Source organism: Patagioenas fasciata, chromosome 19 (genome assembly GCF_037038585.1).
Source record: "Patagioenas fasciata isolate bPatFas1 chromosome 19, bPatFas1.hap1, whole genome shotgun sequence".
Taxonomy (NCBI): Eukaryota; Metazoa; Chordata; class Aves; order Columbiformes; family Columbidae; genus Patagioenas; species Patagioenas fasciata.
In genome coordinates, this window is record NC_092538.1 from 12,394,132 (window position 1) to 12,414,163 (window position 20,032).

The 20,032-nt window shown below is 54.5% G+C and overlaps 1 protein-coding gene across 14 annotated transcripts in view; it reads right to left on the reverse strand.

The window, feature by feature from the left end:
* MSI2 (musashi RNA binding protein 2) overlaps window positions 1–20,032 on the reverse strand; it is a 192,541-nt gene that overhangs the window by 18,045 nt on the left and 154,464 nt on the right. For 6 of the 14 annotated variants that reach the window (XM_071817003.1, XM_071817004.1, XM_065853392.2 and 3 more), the window contains 2 exons: window positions 15,803–15,877; window positions 2,076–2,183 (listed from right to left, as the gene is read on the reverse strand). In XM_071817003.1, the coding sequence (XP_071673104.1) occupies window positions 2,076–2,183; window positions 15,803–15,877 (183 nt within the window). Of the gene's footprint in view, window positions 1–2,075; window positions 2,184–12,226; window positions 12,998–15,802; window positions 15,878–20,032 lie in introns of those variants that run through there. The other 8 variants (XR_011741919.1, XM_065853393.2, XM_065853391.2 and 5 more) reach the window with 3 other exon arrangements.

A 20,032-nucleotide genomic window follows, 5' to 3' on the forward strand; every position in this document is an offset into this window, starting at 1 on the left:
GGGCACGTGTGGGGGAGGGCTGCGCAAATTTGCAAAGGGAGAAGCAAAACCCAACGGAGAAGAATCAAAAAAACCCCAACCGTTTTTCTTAGAATGAATCGGGCCCATACGCTGTATCGCAAGATGGATCGGGCTCTACTGCTCCTGAACACAATTCACTACCATTGCTGGATGGAAGTGGCGAACCCAAGATGTCCCTTCCGGAAACCGTCTTTGGATGGAAATGGCTCTAGGGCAAGCCCGCTGTTGGCGGAGCGCGTTTCGCTGGACAGGCGAGCGGCCGCCGGGGGTGACAAACAAACCATCTTCCTCCTTGAGACCTCGGCCTGGGAACGGGGGGGCTCTTCCCATTCAATTTTGCAGTTCGGCCAGTTTTGTGCACACAGGCAATTTTGAGGCTTGAGAGACATTTCCAAACACCATACTGCTCTTTAAACTTGCCAGAAAGGGTGTTGTTAATTTAGGGTTAGATTTAGTTTTGTATTGCAAGTTCAAATAAAAAAACGAAAAAAGAAAATAACAACAAACCAAAAGAAAACCAGAAAACCCAACAGAAGAAAAACCAAAAACCACTCAAAGTAAAGACAAATGATTTTCAGGCACAGAATTGATCAATGCTCAGTTCAGTTGTAATGGGCACCAAAAGCACTCCGATTAAAAAAATAATAATAATCAGGGAAGCAATGTTAATCCAGCCAAACCCTCTGTGCCTTGCTAAGGGGCAACTCACCAGCTCTGTTTGCACGTAAAACAAAACCTGAAGGGCAAAACATGAGGAAGAGGCAGAAGCAATGAGGTCTGTTTTCCAAAAATCATATGCAAAATCAATCTTTTTTGGTTTTTTGGGTTTGTTTTCCCCCTCCATGAAGGGGCGATGGGAGAAGCCGGGAGATGGGGAATCCCCACAACCAGTCTGGCAAGTCACCCCTTAAGCGCTCTCTACATGCCACAAGATGAAACTGGTACAGATAATCCTTTGTAGCCTGCAAGCAGTGCCAGTTTGCATGGAACGGAGTTCTCCTGATGTCTTTCTTTGGCCTCCATGGCCTCGGGCTCGCACTCGAGACACACCTGGGCCTGCGCCCTCCTCCTAACCCCTCACGCAGCGGTTTGGTCGGGGCTTTTTGGGAAGAGCCTGGTGAACACACCGGCGCTGCCAAAAGAGCCACCGAGAAACCGCCACTTCAGGCCTGGGCCATGAGTGAGCTGGGAGCTGCGGCCGGCGCCATGGCCTCCTCTGCGGCACCTCCGCCATGGCCTCCTCTGCGGCACCTCCGCCATGGCCTCCTCTGCGGCACCTCCGCCATGGCCTCTGCCGCGGCACCTCCGCCATGGCCTCCCCTGTGCCACCTCCGCCATGGCCTCCTCTGTGCCACCCCCGCCATGGCCAGGCCGGGCCGCGCGGGGCCGCGAGCCAGCAGCTCACTGATGGCCGTGCTGAACGCTTAACACACCTGAGCAAAGCCCTAATTCACGTGTTTAGCTAAATTTAAAGTCTAAGGTAATAACGGCAATTGGTAACGGCTTATTTATTTCCCTTAAGGGGAAAACAAATGCAAGTTTTCAGAAGCAGAGGAAGAAAAGCTTTGACGTTCCTCATGAAAGCTGAGGGGGTCGCCCAGCCCGGGCGGAAGGTGCTGGCCCCAGGGGGACGCGGCCCCTCGGGCTGGCAGAGCAGCGAGCGCCCCCGGGCACGGCGGGAGCACCCGGGGCCGCGCGCCCTGCCCCCAGCTTTCTGTGAGGAGCAAAAGCTTTTTTTCAAAAAATGCAAGTTAATTTCTTTTCTAGGGTGTCCTTTATAACCTCGAATTTAAACCAAAGAAAGAAAGAAACCAACACAATAAAGGAATAAACAAAGAAACAAATGAGAATAGCTACCCCGGTTTTGGCGGTTCTCACACCAATCCCCTGCGAGGTGCTCCAGGCCCCATGGCCTCTGCTTGTAGTTTGGGTTTGGTTTGGGATTGAATCATTTTATTTTGACCATTTGTTTTGAGGTCCTCAGGATAAGCGTGAGGAAAATCAGAGAAATGATGGAGAGCTGCAGCCACACAGAACACGGACAGAGCTTTTACCTGACCCTGCACTCTGAGGGTTTGCTCTTCCACGGGCCCCCCTACCTGATCCTCTTGCTGCCGCCACGGCTGCCGCTGCTACTGGTCCATAAGCCGCTGCCGGAAAACCTGGCCGTGGAGAAAAGGAGAAGGTGAAGAGCGAAGCCAGCGGTACCGCGAGTCCCTGCGGGGCGGCCGTCCCGGCTCTCCGCGCCACAACGGGCGCCGCTTTCGGAAAGAGCAGAGCCCTTGCCGGGTGCCCGCTGCCGGCACAAGCATGGCCCAAATCCCCTTGGCAGAAGAGGAGGGCGGTGGCCCCTGGTGGCACCTGGCCGTGGCAGCGGAGGTGCGGGGAGGCCGGAGCGCGGCAGAGCCCGCAGCACTGGGCTTGCGCCTCCGCGCTCTCCGACGGCTCCGCTAAACAACGAGGGAATTCTGCTCCGTGCTTATTTGCAAGTGATAATAACGTGCTGATCTACAGACAGGGCAGTAATGGAAAATATGAGGAGGTCCCCATGTCAAGATCACAGATTTGCTGGGATCAAGCAGAAAAAACAAGAATAGAGAGAAAGAGAGAGAGAGAGAGAAAGAAAGGGAAAGGAAAAAAGCTTCTGAAAGCAAAACAGCCGCAGATCAAGGAGCTCTAGGACATACACCATGCTACCGGGGGACCGAGCGCTCACAGATGAATGAAATGCTGCCAGCAAGATTGCAGAATTAGTTTCTTTACTTAATCAATATTCAAAAGATCTGCCAGAGGCTCTGACTTAAAATATATGTATTTTAAGCGGGCAACGGCACGGTCCAGGTGATCAGCAAGAGCCCAAGGCTGCAATGTCACCAAAACCCCGGGGGGTTCCTGGTCTCTGGGGAGCTCTGCCCGCTCCTGGCGCCGGGGGCGTCCCCACCACGGCACCTGCCCCTGGAGAGGCTCCGGGACTTTGATCACAGCTGCTTTGCAATGCTGAAGAACCACAGAAAAACAACCGAGGCAACAGAAAGAGAACAGTGAGCTAGAGGAGCCGAGAGAGCGAGACCCAGAGAAATCCGCACACTGCAAGCCCGCTACCTCTAGCGCTATCGTCTCAGCTACAGATGATCTACCGGGGCAAAGCAGCAGAGGACGACTAGGCTAGAACTTGAAGCTACTTAAAACATCAATTAAAAAAAGACATACTTGCATTTAAATATGGTAATAGGGCTGTTGGGGGGAAAAAAATAGTATAGGTAAACATATGCACAGCTACCCCAGGCTGCTGTCTGCTGCTGCTCCCACGCGCCGCACGAGCCCTGTTCTCAGCGCCCATGTGAACCTGTTCGGTTTCACTGTGCTGATGAACCGCTACAGCCTCTGAGGAGTGGGATGCAGGAGGACACATCCAGACCGGGGGATATCATAACCAAATACCCGAACGCTAAATTCCCTCTGGCTGCTGATGGAGCCATCGACCCTGGTCGGGTCACCCCCGACAGGTTTGGCTGGAGCTGCGATATCCTGGAGTGAGAAGGCCTCGGTGTTAGAGTCAAACCAACCTCCAGACAGCAGGGACAGCACTGGCAGGACACGGGCTCAGGCTCTGGGGCTTGGTTTCCATGCAGAGCCGTGCTCAGAGCGGCCCCGAGCGCTCCCGCTGCGGCTCAGGAGGGAGCAGAGCTGGCGCATCCCCGTGGCACGGCCAGGACCCGCTGGCCACCACAAATCTCTCATCTGGAGGCTCCGGGGGCTCCCTAAACCATCCGTGAGGGATCAGGGGAGCCGTGGATTTTCCACAGAACAAAATGCCTCTGCCAAAACCAATCAAATACCCTTCAAATCACCAAGCACTCCCTGAAAGCAGCACAAATAACAGGGCTGCGATGTTTGTTTCTCTTGTTCAGCTGCCAGGGATGCTCAGTATCCATTTGAAATGCAGGACAAAAAGTTTTGCCATGCAAAACAAGAACGAAATAACAAGGGTGGAGAAGGCGCTCCGCGGAAAGAGCCTGAACAAAGGACCTGTTATTGCATTCCAGCGTGCACTGGGGACAGATGTGTGAAAAATTAATCCCTCCACACCCAAAGACAGCTATTATCCCACTTCTGAGATAAAAGCATCTGTGCGACATGGCACTCCAAACAACTCAAGTGTGATCGGCTGCTCGCGCTCTGCCTGGAACGGCCGGGCACCCCCGCGGCTGCGGGAGATGGAAACGGGGACCTGCTCAGCGACACAGCCTCACGGGCTGGCTCCATCACCGGAGGACCCCTAAATCAATCCAACGCACCGAGAGCAATCAATCCCCGCACTGCAGTGACATTTGCCAGGCGCTGCATTCATCAGCTCGTTCGGCTGAAAACAAATTTCGCCGTCCTCACGCTGCTGAGCACGTTAATGCCGCGCGGGGCCTCGCACCCCGCTAACTCACTTCTGTACTTATGTGGTTGTTCGCACAAACCTCTCAGCAGCGATCAGCAGCCAGCACTGTCCCCACGTCACGGATGGGATAAAATGAGGCAGAAAGAAGCAGAATGACTTGAGAAGACATTTCAGAGAGCCCAGGGTGCAGCTGGGCTCTGGCACGTTCTGCTCAGGCTCTCCCACTATCTCTGCAACGCCCCTCGCACAAACCCTACAGCGTTATTCAAGCACTTTGCCCACGCTGTACTATTCCCTCCCATCGGTTACAAACTTCTACGCCAGTGAAGACTTGGAAGAACTGCACTACACTGAGAGTGCAATTAACGCTGCACCTGCTCTGCGTACTGCGGGAACCTTCCGACTCCATCACCCTCCGCCCGCATTGGCGCAGCGTTTTATTGACATTGAGAGCCGAGGTATCTGCAGTAGCAGAGCTGGACGTGACCTGTCCCGCTCTGACCGACAGGAACCTCGGCACGGGGCACCGGGGACACCCGAGCCGGGGCCGAGAGCCCAGCGTGTGAGGTGCCAGTGCCACTGCCGTCCCTCGCCGTGCCTGGGAGCAGCGGTGCGGGGGCCCTGGGGAATCAGCAGGGGCTCTGCACCGAGGGACCGGAGCCCCTCTGGGTCATCCTGAGCGGCGGCTGCCGCTGAGCGGTGCCGGGGACGGGCGCCTGGCGCAGAGCGTCGACCGCAGCGCGTCCCGCACCCCACCCCAGCCAAGACCCCTGCTCTTGGAAGTCAACTGGAAAATCAAAAGGGGTGGAGGGAGAGATCGATTCATTCACTGTGTTCAAGGCGCTCGGATTCCTGCTGAAACCACCCCGTCCTTGTTTGCGTATCCACTGGTTATAATTGCCTAGAGAAAACAAGATACCAAAGCTGTTCAAAAGGACAAAAGTGCCCACTTTAGGCACTGCAATTAGAAGATATTTTACAATAAATGTTTTGCAATGGGCTCACACACTGTCCAGGAAAGCCCTGAGGATTCACACCAATTTCATGCTCTCTTACTGCTCTGAACGAGCCAAAGCCAGCATTTGGAGTTCAATTTTTCACAGATAAATTTTTCTGCTTCCTGCATCAATAGTTTAACTTTAAATACCGAAGCAGCCTGGTGGACACATCTGCTTTTAAATGCATTGCCCTCAGGCCACAGATGCACTCAAGGGCTGGCTGCAAGGGACCCCTTCTCCAAGGCACAAACAAGTTTGGGAGAAGGGGGTGAAGGGGTGGGAACGGCATCACCCAGCAGAGAACACGGCAAACAGGAGCGAGTGAGAACCCCCAGAACCGTCTGACAGCCCCAGCTTTCGCTTTGAGATCACCCACCGCCTCAGGCCGCCCTGCTCCGCTCAGCCCCACAGGACCCCTCATGTCCTGTGTCCCCAAGGAACACAAGGGCCTGCCCTCCACAAACAGCCAGACAACAGGAATCAACCCCAAAAGAAGCCACAAAGATCACTGAATTAGTTCTTGCATCAAAAAATATTACACAAAGAATTTTCTCTGCTTCTAATGGCTAAAGCACTTGGGGCAGGCGAGGTCTTACGTTTAGACTTTAGCGCTAAGCACATGGCTTTAAAACAAGAATAAAACCAGGAGCTGAGATTCTCAAATCAAGATCTGACTGCAGCAACTGACTTCAGAAAATGACCAAAATGATGGGAGAATACACACCACCATAAAACTGCGCCTAGCAAGCGAAATCCTTCCTGTCTGCGGACTGTTTGGGGTGTTGGCGGCTCCATCCCCAACGCCCCCGCGTCGCTGTGCGGGCGCTCGCAGCCCCGCGCGCCGGGGAATCCCGCTCTGGGGGGATTTTACCCCAAACCGCGTCGCCTGTTGCGCTGCCTGAGCCGCTCGGTTGGGGGGGTCACCCATGTCCCTGGAATAGAAAACCATCCGCAGGTTGAGGGGGAACAGGAGAGGGGGGAACCGATATCCTCTTTTCAAACAACGTTACCAGCGGCTTTGATCAGCACAGAAAAGCGTCGCCAGGCTCACAGCTGTCATTTCAAATGGGTTCTCGCTTGCATTATTCTTTCCATTAGGCAGTGTTATCCTCTTTGTAGGATCTTTAGGCTTCAGTTCAAAAGTATCAGAGACTCAAAACCATGAAGCAGAAGAGCCCGGTAGCTTTTCTTCCTTTTGAAGGCAGGCGGGCGTGGGTCCCATTTACTGGACAAACATGGAGTCTAACGGTGAGCAGGCACGAGGAAAAGCTCCATCCCCAAACAATCCCTTTATGGTGAAAACCTTCATCTTTCACACCTCTCTGTCTCAGACTCCCCCTCCCTTTCTATAAGAAAACAAGAACGGGGAAGAAAGAACCCTGCTACCGCTTCAGGCTTTAGATTAACAACTCAAGGCTCAACATCTAAAGAACACACAGCCAGAGAAATAGAATTTTATCCAGAACTGGTGAAAGATCGGGATTCTACCACATCATTCAGGACACATTGCTTAGGGGCAACGGACCCTCTGGGATCTGACTGAAGCCTCTACCGATGCTCTCACAGGACAGAGGCAGCTACAAGCCCGGAGTGAAACGTCCCGCCGTCCCCGGTGACCCCGGTTTGTCTACGCGAGGGGGACGCAGCAGCAAACGGGGGGACCAGGCCGGGACCCCAGGGGCACGCGGAATTGCTTTCCTAAGCTTCTGATCAATTCTATTCACACTTCAAGCACCTCCAAGCGCGCTCAGCCCCATCAAGCGTTTCCCTTTGTCTCTAGATGCTGTGTGACATCAAGCTTACCAAAATCTAGCTGAGCAGGTGAGGAACCGAGCGGACTGGAGGCGCGGCACGCGGTGCAGGATGGGCAGCGCGGTGAGCAGCCCCGGAACGGCGGTGCTGGGAGGACAGTGCACAGCGGCACCGCGCTTCGCACGCCGCGTGTTTGCAGATGGATGTTGTCACGAACAAATATTTCTGCTTTGGAATTCCAACACAACAACAAAACCCAAATATAGTTCATTTGAAATCTGGCACTTCCACTTTACGTACAGTAAACGGCCCATTTTTCAGCTGTTTACCACTCTCAGGCCACGGTTTGTAAAACGAGAACGATGCACTTTTGCCCAGTAATTACTTTCTGCATCAGTGAGACAAAGCCTTGTTTGTCTCCAAATTATCGCTCTGTGTCGTTTCAAGTGTAATAACCCTTTTGCAGTTATTTCACCGTACAGAAAACCGGGAAACTTCTCAAAGGCAAATAGTGCATTCTACAAAAACTATTTATTCAAAAAAACCCAAACCAACAAGCAAAAGCTGGTAGCTGATGTCACTTACTTACTCTGCTTAAGGATTGTCTCTGTTCTATGGCAGCTTCCAGGCACCCACTACACTTCTCCAATGTGTCCCATGAAAACCCTGCCTCCCACCATCCAGCGCTCAAACCCAATATGTAATTTGGATTCTCCCTAATTTAGTAACTGGTGAAACACAGAGAATTATGAGCTTCATGTGAACGCAGCTGGTGTGGATCAAAGGGAATCTCAACCAAATCGCTTCCTAAAAGCAAGTAATTCTGTTTAACACCGAGCTGATCGCTCCGACGAAAGCATTTCTCATTCTGAAGCCCAACGCCAAACATTTACTATTGATTTTTAACAAGCAAGGTAGGTATACGATGAAGCGACGGCTGCAGGGGGTGCGGTAGCTGTGGATCCCTGCGCACAACCAGCTCAGCACCTCTGTTCGTGTCGCCGGCTGCCGAACGAACAGGGGCAGCTTCGCTGGAACCGCATTAGGGCACAGATTGAAAGTTCAGCAGAGTGGCGCTGATTTGCTTCAAGCCTCATTTCAGTCGCTTCGTCGGTAAAGAAAATGAGCTATTTGGTTAAACCGCTTGCTTAAATTTTTATGAATGATCTAAACTATCTGGATAAGTATTATTAAAAGACAGATCTGTGCTGATGAACAAAGGCATGAAAAGAACTCCTGTCTGGAGGCTGAGGCTGGGAAAATTCAGCGCAGATAAGAGGAAACTACGCAAAAGAGAAGATAATGGATCAGAGGCCAAGGTTATCCGAGGGCAGGAGATTCTCCACCACCTGCGGGTTTGGAAGCCGCTGCAGGGCCGGAACCCCCGCTGCCTGGCTGCAGGATCTGCCACCGCTGCTCACGACCCACGTTACAGAAAGGGCAGCGGATTGCGGTGCTGAGCCCGGAGAGCTCCGGAGCTGCTGCTGCGCCCGCGCTGGGAGGCCACTCATCGCCAGCCTGAGGTCCCACTGCTAAACGTGATTGAAAACCAGTCACACTGGAATGTTTTTGCGCTTTAAGAAGACTGATCTCTTCATGTTCTCTGCAAGCCCCAGCTCCCAATTTCTAACAGCACTGCAGTTCAGAGCTGCATTCACAGAGGCCGAGGCACCAGCATCCACGCCATGGGCAAACTCTGCCACGGAGAGCTCCGCACAGCACAACCGGCACTACCAGCCCACGTTCTGCTTTCTACAGGGTTATCCACGTTTTCTCCCGTATGTGTGTGTTTGCGTTATGTCTCTTTACTCTTGTGACTAATTATTCTCGTTACGGTTCCCAGCAGCGGCAGCTGTGGTTCGTCTGCAGCGGGAACCGTCGCCCAGGGCCCCGGTGCTGCAGCATCACCCCAAACGCAACGAGCCCCCGAGACACTGGGACGCTTGGGTTTTCCTCCGTTTCTCTCCTCCCCATCCCTCCACCATCACTGATTTTCAGGGCAGCGACCTCAAGTTTGAAAGCCGGTCTCCAACTCCATGCAGTGAGCAGCTGAGAACAGGACAAGCAGCATTTAAGTTTGATGTTCAAAATGTTCTTACTGCTCAAGCAGGTTTTCAAGGTACCGGTGGAGAAAAACCTCCTGAAGGCCCCGGGCAGCCCTGGGCCCTGGCCCGAGAGCCTCCCGCTCACACCGAGGAGACAGCACCAGGGGACAGGAGAACTTGTACCGAGCACTCTGCTGCTGGCTTGGTGGAAGCTGGAGCACTGACTCAGATCAGCACGGAAACCCCACCTTACATTTAACATTGTAGGGGGTGAGGGAAATGGGAGGTGAAAAAGGAATTTTACACAATTCTCTGCAACATCAAAACTGCGACTCTTCTCAGGAAAAAATGTACCTAAGAGGCAAAGGTGCTCAAGCTCTGCTTGGACTCAGGGAGTAGCTCTAGATCCCATTTTTCCTGTGTCAAAACAAAAGCCACCGTCACCTCAGCAGAACGCGAAGGAGAACCGTCTGCCTGGAAATTCATGGCCTTCGCTATATTAATTTCTCAGCCTGCTGTCAGCAGCTGCTCCGCACTCCAGGGAGGCCCCTCCAGTGCGAACCGTCCCTCCTCAGCAGCACAAACCCACAGCCTCAATCTTAAACCAGGTCCAGGCCACTGCCTTTGTTTTCGCTGCTGGAGGCTGAGAGGAGGGGCCTGGAGAGCGGAACGTAACGGGGTTCTAGCAGGTTTCAGATGCACTTGACACCATGCAGATGCAGCGATGCGTTGGAGGTGAAGGAAAGCATGCGGCACAGGGATGGTCAGAGCAGGTTTAAGCAGTTAAGCAAGGGTTAGACCAAGGAGCGGGAACCTCTTCCAGCTCGGTTCCACACCTCTTATTGTTATACGTGGCTTAACTAACTGAAGAGACCACTTAAAACACACTTGGTATTTCCTCCCCCTATTTTGCAGCCGCCAGTAATTCCACCCCCTTTCTTAATTCTGATCATTAAAGTATCACGACCGAACTTTGCTCCTGCTACTGAACATTATAAAAGTTTTAGACTAGAGGAACAGTGCTTTGAAAGAGCGTTTCACAGAGCTGGCTCTCACCAATACCAACTTCGCTACTCCCTGCCGGCAGAGCAGCCAAACGTAGGCAGCTTCTCCACTTTCCAAAGGCTTTCAACGCTCTCATAATAATGAAAAATGTGAGTTTAGACTTAGAACTGAGCTTGTGCTGCGTTCTCCCAGCAGCAGGCGCTGCCGGAGCACAACCCAGGCTGGGCTTTGCCAACTACGGAGCACCATCGTTAATAAGCAAGTGTATTTCCCTGAGCTCTGAGAAGTTTGTGAAAATATTTGGTTTTCCCACCTTTCCCCACGTACCGAGGTTTTAATAAGCTTTCACAAACATACAAGCAAACAAAGCCTTAATTAAGGGAAAAAACCAAACCAAACCAAACCACAACAAACTGAATTCCTGAGCTGAAGGCTTCTAAGTAACTTGGCCCATCCCCAAGCATCCAGGTAAGGATGGAACAACGTACGACGGAGACAAACACAGCGCTCCGGTCTGCACGGAGCAGAACCGGGCTCCTGCACTTGGTGCTGGGGAGGTGGCAACGGGGATTCCTAACTCGCTCCTGGTTTGATGGGTAAACCTGCGTGCTGCTGGCGCCGGGCACGGCGGAACGGGCACCCCGCACCGGGCGCACAGCGGAACACGGGGCGCCCTCGGCGGGACAAGGGCTCTGTTGTCTGTCTGGGGTTAACTTCTGCCGTGAGCACATCTTGCACAGAACCGTCGGTCTGCGGGTTCTTCAGCCACGGGTCGGAGCGAGGGGGGGTTGATTCGTTTATTAAACTGGCATTGGTACTGGTTATTTGGTGCGTCCAAAGCAAGGTATTAAAACTGCGAGCTAAGAGAGCAGCAACACAGCATGTCCGTTGTAAACCATTTATTATTGTTTTCTACCTCGGTTACTTACAGGAAAAAGGTCATAAAAAAAGAAAAGAAAAAAAAAGAAAAGCACAGATGGACTATTTACAAAAAATTAGGAAATTCACAACAGCTGAAATGTTTGCAAATCATGCACACTAAGACAGGTTCACAACAGCAAAGCAATTCATAGCAAAAAAACCCAAACTAAATCATGAGCAGCCATACAGATTAAAAAAGCCGTTGCCTGCAGGAAAGGAAAAAGAAAACCAACCAATTATTACATCGAGCATCTTCAACGCAATGAACAGCACAGCCATGGATCGCAGCGCCTTGACACCGACATTTTAAACAGGTGGATTAACAAACATTAAAATGCATTACAGTTCTACTGCAAGCATGCAATTCACTTCTCACAAACTTATCAAACGGGCACAAACACTTGTAAGAAAACCCAGAATTTAAATATGAGGCGTGTTTGCTACCCAAAGGTCCAGAATCTGGTCTCGTTAAGAGGAAAGCCAATGATGGAGGAGTCGCCCTCGGGTGTGCAGCTCTGCTGCCGGTCGGGTGGGGATTAAGAGTGCGATGCAGCTTAAGCCAGCGGGGAAGCCCGGCCCTCCTGCCAAAACCCCAGCTGTTTGCCCTGATTTGCAGGGTGCGGGAGCAAAGCGGCTACGGGGGGTGTGGATGCGGGGTGTGGATGGGGGGTGTGGATGGGGGGTGTGGATGTGGGGGGTGTGGATGTGGGGGGTGGATGTGGGGGGTGGATGTGGGGGGTGGATGTGGGGGGTGGATGTGGGGGGTGTGGATGTAGGGGGTGTGGATGGGGGGGTGTGGATGTGGGAGGTGTGGATGTGGGGGGTGTGGATGTGGGAGGTGTGGATGCGGGGGGGTGTGGATGCGGGGGGTGTGGATGAGGGGGGTGGATGAGGGGGGTGTGGATGTGGGAAGTGTGGATGTGGGGGGTGTGGATGTGGGAAGTGTGGGTGTGGGGGGTGTGGCTGCGGGGGGTGTGGATGGGGGGGTGTGGATGGGGTGTGTGGGTGTGGGAGGTGTGGATGTGGGGGGTGTGGATGTGGGGGGTGTGGATGTGGGGGGTGTGGCTGCGGGGGGTGGATGTGGGGGGTATGGATGTGAGGTGTGGATGTGGGGGGTGTGAATGCGGGGATGTGGCTGGAGGGTGCGGATGGGGGGTGTGGATGTGTGGGGTGTGAATGCGGGGGATGTGGATGGGGGGTGTGGATGGGGGGTGTGGCTGTGGGCGGTGCGATGGGGCCGGGGCTGTGGCAGGACCGGCTGAGCCCCTCGCTTGCTGCCGCCTCCAGGAGCCCCCGACACGGGATGGGGCAAAACCATTTACCCCCCGGGTAAACCCTTACGCAGGGCACCGGCTCCGTAATTAACCCTGCGCTGCTAACGACCCCCGGGACACAGCCTCGCCCGCCCCACGCGGGTCAGGATCGGTGCCACTGCGGAACACCGCGGTACGAAACCCCCGGCGTGTCCCTCTGCGGCCTGATCATCGCTTTTGCTTCCTTGATCGAGCTATTGCTAACAAGTTTGTGAGAAGCCATGCCTCCAAACGCCCCGTCCTGCCCAGCCACATTCCCAGCGCGCACTGAAACCCGTGACAAAGCAGAGGGAAAAAACAAACAAAAAAGAAACAAAAGCCAACTCAAAGCGGTGAGGATATGGAGCCTTTAAAAATCAAAATAAACCGAAAAGTCCAGTCAATCAAACCAGTAAGAGCAGCAATTTTCAGTGGACATTGATATTAAGCACGGACCACCCAGGCTTTTCTGTCTTTCTCTCTCATTAGCACTGTAGTAAACCCCGATTAATTTGTTATGCATCTTTAAGAACTAGTTGATAAAAATTATGTCTTGTGAAATCGGCAAATAGTCTGCAAAGTGAAATAAGAACAGAAATTAATAGATTAAACTGAAAAGATAAGTCCCAGAAATTAAAAAATAAAAATGAAAATGCAAAGACACAGAAAGGGAGCAGTTGCAATAAAAAAGAAAGACTGTGCACTGAGTTACGGAGGCCTAGAGGGAAAAAACAACGGGACGGGAGGAGATGGAGCAGTCGCCAAAGCGGTTGCGTGTGTCTGCAGCAAAACGCACGGCCAGGTCCGTCCCTAACGATCCGCGGGGCGCAGCGCGACATCGAGACGCATCACACTGGTTTGTACATTAATCCCCGCTCGTGGCCGTGGCAGCACCGGCTCCGCTGCCCCACGGTTGTGTTGTTGTTTTGGAACCACGGCGCTGGGCGCTGGGCGCAGCCGCTCGCCAACCAGCGCGTCCCCCGGCCCTCCGCGCCGGGTCTGCACGGCACCTCCTGCTGCCCCGCGCTCCCAGCCGCGGCCGCCCCCGGCCCCACCGGCGCTTGGGCGAGAGCCGAACCCGCGGAGGGATGGGCTGGGGCAGAGCGACGCGCTGGAACCACGTTTATGGCATTCGGCCCACGGCACTACGGCTGGTCGGTCGCGGTGCCGACTCAGTCCCGTCCCCGGTGCCACAGGAGAGCGGGGACAGCCCGGCTGGCAGTGGGGACAGCACAGGACACATCCCTGCGAGGGCACACCCCGTCCTCAACCCCGACCTGCTCCCTGCACGCTGAGCTGCGCTCCCACGGCACAGGCTCTGTCCCCAGCGCTCCGGCAAGGGGACACCCCGTGGACACCCCACCGCCCCGACGGTGTCTCAAAAAACCACCTAACGGCTCCACGAACGGTTCAGATTGCTGTTAAGGAATGAATTCTCCGAGCGGGAGAGGAGCCGGTGCCGGGCAGAGCTTCAGGCACAGCCCAGCCGGGCGCTGGGGGGCTCTGAGCAGCCCCCTCCTGGGATGCACCCACTTCTGAGTGGTGACAACCCACTCTGGTTTTCTTCTACATACGTCGTCTACTGCAAGAAACTGAAAACAACCAGTGAATACCTGGAAGGCCTGTTCCGAAAACAGGCCCTTAATAAAAACACATATAACGAGGGTAGAGTCAAACCTCTGCTGTCAGCTGGCAGACACCTTCATTTTAGACATGTTTATAATTAAAGTCATCTAAGCTCTGCCAATTTTCATCATTTATCGAAGGCGTCTCTCATTTAGCTGTCTCCATACCAATCAGCCGGGACAAGGAATCGTGAGGATCCGTGTGGAAAGCGCGAGACAGCGCGCAGACACGGTCTGAAGCCCCATCCTCACGTCCGGAGCTCTGCCCGCGGGAGCCGCCGTGCCGAGGACACTTCTCTGATGGCTCCCAACAACCCGCAAGCTCCCAGCGCCGCGTTTCACCCCGATGAACGACCCAGTGCCGAACACAAGGCTGCACCTCTGCCCCGATGCAGCGCAGGGAGCGCCGGGCGTCCCTCCACAGCCTCACCCGCGCCGAGGGACCGGCCCCGTCGGGCGTTTGGTTTTCACCCACCAGGGCTCACTCCGTGGGTTTCACTCCGTTCCCCAGTTGTCCCTCTGTCCTGAGCCACCGAGAGCGGCGGTGGGGTCGCTCCGCCTGACCCTGACAAACAGGAACGAACACCCGGCACCGCGGGGTGTCTGGCCACCGGGAACCCAACCACCGCCAAACTGAACCATCGCCACACGGGCAGAAAGCACCATCGCCAAACCGAACCATTGACAGACGGGCAGAAAGCGCCGCCACCAAACCGAACCATTGCCACATGGGCAGAAAGTGCCACTGCCAAACCGAACCATCACCACACGGGCAGAAAGCACCACCGCCAAACCGAACCATCGACAAGCGGGCAGAAAGCGCCGCCACCAAACCGAACCATCGCCACACGGGCAGAAAGTGCCACTGCCAAACCGAACCATCGCCACACGGGCAGAAAGCACCGCTGCCAAACCGAACCATCGACAAACGGGCAGAAAGCACCGCTGCCAAACTGAACCATCGACAAACGGGCAGAAAGCACCGCTGCCAAACCGAACCATCGACAGACGGGCAGAAAGCACCGCTGCCAAACCGAACCATTGACAGACGGGCAGAAAGCACCGCTGCCAAACCGAACCATCGACAGACGGGCAGAAAGCACCGCTGCCAAACCGAACCATTGACAGACGGGCAGAAAGCACCGCTGCCAAACCGAACCATCGACAGACGGGCAGAAAGCACCGCTGCCAAACCGAACCATCGACAGACGGGCAGAAAGCACCGCTGCCAAACCGAACCATCGACAAACGGGCAGAAAGCACCGCTGCCAAACCGAACCATCGACAGACGGGCAGAAACCGGTCCTGCGCAGGACGGCAGCGAGGGCGGCAGAACACGGGACGGGCGCACTTCTGCCCCCGAGGCTGCGCTGGTACACAACACCACTCACCGCCTGTCGTACGGGAACGTGCGTCTGTGTGTGTGTCTGTGCGCATCTCTACGAAACACACACGACAGGGAAAACCCATCAACGGGAGGGTAACGGCTCGGAAACGATCTGTCGTGTTACGTTTTAATTTACAAAGTTTGTTTTCAAATAACCAGTACCAATTTACACGTTAGTAAAAATGTATTTAAAATATGTCTATAGAAATATCTATTTTAAAATAGTAAAAAAAGGCAATAGTTGTAGTGTGAGATGCTCCCTGCAGACTCGCCTGTCTCAGCTTGCAGCCATGGATATTGGAAAAGGAACAAAAAAACAGGAGGAAAGAGGGGAGAGAAATAAATCTGCAATTGAAAAGTACATACCTGGGAACTGATAGCTGTAACTTGGGGCAAATCCAGGATATCCTCGGCCATACGTTGCAACAAAATTTGGGTAACCTTGGTCACAGAAACATGAAAGAGAGAGAGAGAAAGAGAAGGTGGAAGATTAATAAAGGTTTTTTGCTTTTAAACACAATGCAAAATGACAGGGAGGATGGGCGAGACTTGATTTTTACAGCAGTATTAAAAAAGGAGATTCATCCTGCTCATGCAAAGTGCGGGAAGGTTCCATTATCACAGAGCAGAAAGCTCCGGAGCGGGCGGCGCTGGCTCCACGGGGCAGGGACTGTCACGCCGTGATTAACATGCACCGGGGCGTCCGCGGCCCAAGGACTGCGCACACTTGTTAGCTGAAGAGTAAATGCCAAATGCTGAGGCTAAACACATAACACGGGTTTGCTCTGACATTTGGAGAGCTTACAATGAATGTACTTTGCGGCAGAGCTATTGACAGTTGGAGATTAAGGTGGTAGTAATTCTTGATCCCAGGAGTGTGAAGGACAACAGTTAACACATCAAAGAGTTGAGGCAGCAGCAGGAAGGAGCCAGAGAGGCAAAGAGCTTTGAATTTCTCTGAAAAGTAAAACTCAGCTATGAGAAGCTTGATTCCGACCCTCGGCATTTCCCTGCTCGGTCTTCCTAAGAACAGGAGCCACCCTTTGCAATTTCAGCGCAACGCAGGCTGCGGCGCGGCCCCGCGCTGCTCAGCGTCACCATCGGTGTCACCATCGGTGTCACCAGACCCCTGTGCACCCAGAGCCAGCACGCGGGTGCTCCCGCTGCCACCGCGTCCCCGCAAACCCCGGAGCTGCGCTGGCCCCCGAGAGGAGCTGCAGCAGCCAAACCGTTCTTCTGGGGGCCTCCTACATCTGCTTTTATTTATTCTTCAATACACTCGCACACAGTACAGCTGTTCTGCTGCTGCGGCAAGTCCCTCCACTTCTGATTAGATTTATATATACGTATAATGTACTATTAACCATCATCGAAAACCGGAAGATCAAAATGCTCGGCTGAATGTTGATGACGGGATTAAGCGGCCCCGCGGTGCCCGGACAGGACGCTGCGGCTTCCAGCACCGCGTACGCATCACTTAGCCCCTGCCTGGTTATTTCAGAGCTCAACAGCTGGATTCCCTTAGAAATTAATCACTTCTGTCGTTAAATCAGATCTTCCAGAGTTAAGCTTAACAAACCTTTTTTCTTTTCTTTTTTTTCTTTAAAAAAATAATACTGATAACAGGATTGTTTGCTGAGTCACACCAGTAACACCAGTAACACCAGTGCAAGCTCCACCACGAAAAACCACTGTGTGGTGTTTGACCACAGCCCCTCACCAAGTGGAAAACGTGAGTTTAACTCCAATTCGAAGGACTCGGCAGCAGATCCGTCGGCTGGCGGCTCTGGAGGGGACGATGTGCCGGGCAGCGCCGGCGCTTTGCCGCGGGTGCACACCGGCCGTGCCTGACGGCACCGGCGCAGCCGCCCGGGGCTCTCACCCGCGACGCCAGCGCTCAACGCGCTCCAGGTCAGGCAGATGAAATCATAAATTTATAATACAACATTACTTCAATTTTCCTCTCCATTTGCTGCTGCAGCGCCCAGCTCTGCTCTAACGAGTCGCAGCCCGACCCACACCGGGAAATTGCCTGGCTGAATATCAATAGCGCATTAACACCGTGCCCATGTGGATGCTTCATCAGGCCGAGTTATGGCCACGCTGACCTACCCACCGTTTCCTTTAGGTGCCATCCTCATCCTGCATCGGGAACTGAGCGGTTTATTTGCGTCAGCAGTCCCGGGGCATGATCACTCTCTCTAATTATCCCTTGTTGCTGGACCGAAAATCCAAGTTTTGCCTGGATCGCCTCCTCTGAAGCGAGACCCTCCTTCCACGGAAGCAGAACTCAAACCCACAACCAAAACCGTCTCCACACCACCGCATCCACCCAGGACCTCTGCTTCCAAAATTAATTCGGAAGTTCCGGTAAACGCACGAACATTCTTGTGCGCTGGTGCCGCTCGGAGCACGGAGCGGCAGGTCCTTCTGCCCCGCACAGCCCCGCGCTGCAACTGAAACACGCGGGGCCTCCCTCCAAAGAAACGCGCTGTGACCTTCACACGAGCACCGGTGGCACGAGGGAGCGCACACCGAACATCAGCAGACACGGGGGGTCACGTAGGAGGGAACAGCTACGGAGAAGAAACGCGTCTGCTGGAGAAGTCTGTCCCTCGATCCAAGGGAGTACAGAGCGGAGCTGAAGCTGTCGGGAGCTAACGAAGGGCTCCCCTTCCCAACCCGCCTCAGAGGCAGGCGCTGCTCTATTAAACGGAGTCTGATGGAAAAAGGAATGACTTTCTTTGAAGGGCACAAGCTTCTTTTATGCATGAGTTCAGCCTACCTGGGCGGAAGGTGTGCGGTGAGGCAGAGCCCAGCTTTGCCGTGAGCGGTGGTGTCAGAAACTGCAGAAATCGGCGGTTCGCACCAGACACCCCTTTGGCAGGCTGGGCCGCGAGCTGGACGGGCCGAGCGCTCCTGCCTCGGGAGGGGGCTCTGAGTTAAAAAGAGCCCAATTTTAATATTAAACACCACCAAGTCTAAGATGCCCATCGCTAGAAGAGATGAGTGCTGGGGGCCCCGGTTCAGACCCAGTAGCACCACCGTCACCGGGACTACCCAACAGCAACTGTGACATCCCAGACGCAGAGAGCTGCTTCAGATGGAGGGGAGACACGGACACCTCCCATTAATGTTGCTCCTCGGCCGTCTTCTTCTTTTCTCTCTCTTTTTTCCGAGTTTTCAGGTACAGACCTGGAGCGCAATGAGCAGCAGGGCAATGCAGCAGCGCCCACACGTCCTCGGGTGACAGGGCTCCTGGTTTGGCAGCAGGACCGGGTGACAGAGATGAGGCTCCTGGGTGCGTGGCAAGCTTCTCGGCCACTGAACCGCTGCCGCCCGGCTGCGGATGGGACGCTGTGTGCTGGGGGACACGGTGCCGGCTCTGAGCACCCCTGGGCGGGGAGCAGCTCGTGTCCGCTGGGCTGCCGGGGAACTGGGACCGCTCCAGCCTGCTCGTTATGCAGAGTGGCTAATTAATATCCCCAATCTCCCCGAGACCGCGCGTGTCCCGTCAGCGGAGCGAGCCCCAGACAGCCCAGACGCAGCCCTGGCAAAAGGCTCAGCCTGCCCGCGGCTCCGAGTCCAAAAATCCTTTCACAAGAACACTTTAATTTTGTTCCAATCAGCCAAATCATCACAGAAGCGGCTGCCGATGCCCCTTTAGACCCCGGCTGCTGCGGGCTCCTTGGGGAGGTTGTGATTAATGAAAAAGACCAACTTCCTTAATAGCTTTGGAGGGAGCCGCTCTCCGCTCTTTCCTTTGGGTTGTCTGATGCGGTTGTTCCTGCGATCCCTCCTCTGCCCGCCAGCAGCGTCTGGAGAAGGTGACCTTGAGCAAGGGCTTCTGGAAACGGGTACAAAAATCCTTCCAGAGCAGCCCCGATCACTCTGCTCCAGCCCAGCCAGGCTCCCAAAAGGACGACCAGGGTCGGGCTGACACGGCTCCCCCGGGACCTCAGCACAAGGCTTGGCTACTGCAGCCGCTGCCTCTGGCGGTACGTTAATTGGTGTGCCTCCTCGTTTGATGGGTTAATTACGCCCCTGTCCCACCGCCGCGCAGCTGCCGGGCTCGGGAGGGAGACTGGGGCTCCCCGCTGAGCCGCTGCCCACCCGCCCCTGGAAGCCAACTCTACCAGGAGCCTTTGAAACGGGTTCACCAGGGCCGCCCCGCCAGCCCGGCGCTCGGGTGCTGCAGTCTCCTGTTTAGCGCTTAATTATTTAACACGGTGCCACTGTAGAGAGGAGGAACTGGGAAGATGAAAAACCAGCTAGAGCAGATAATGAAGCATCTGGCCTTCAACATCAATCAATCATTAATTCCGAGCAAGTCACCCCAATTTGAAATCTAATAAGAGCACGTTGCGCGAGCAGCTGGAGCAGAGCCGGTCGGGGTGACCCGACCACCGCGGCGGGACGGGGATTTGCCAACAGATCCGCTCGCCCAGGGCTCATCCATGACTTCAGATGGCTCGAAACCGCCGTTCTCCAGAAGGCAGCCCTGGGGGGAACGACTCACACGCTCCCCAGGGCTGAATTTTCCCTTCAGTCTCTGGGGTGGGTCCCGGCTCCATTCCCCAGTTGCGAGGAGCAGGG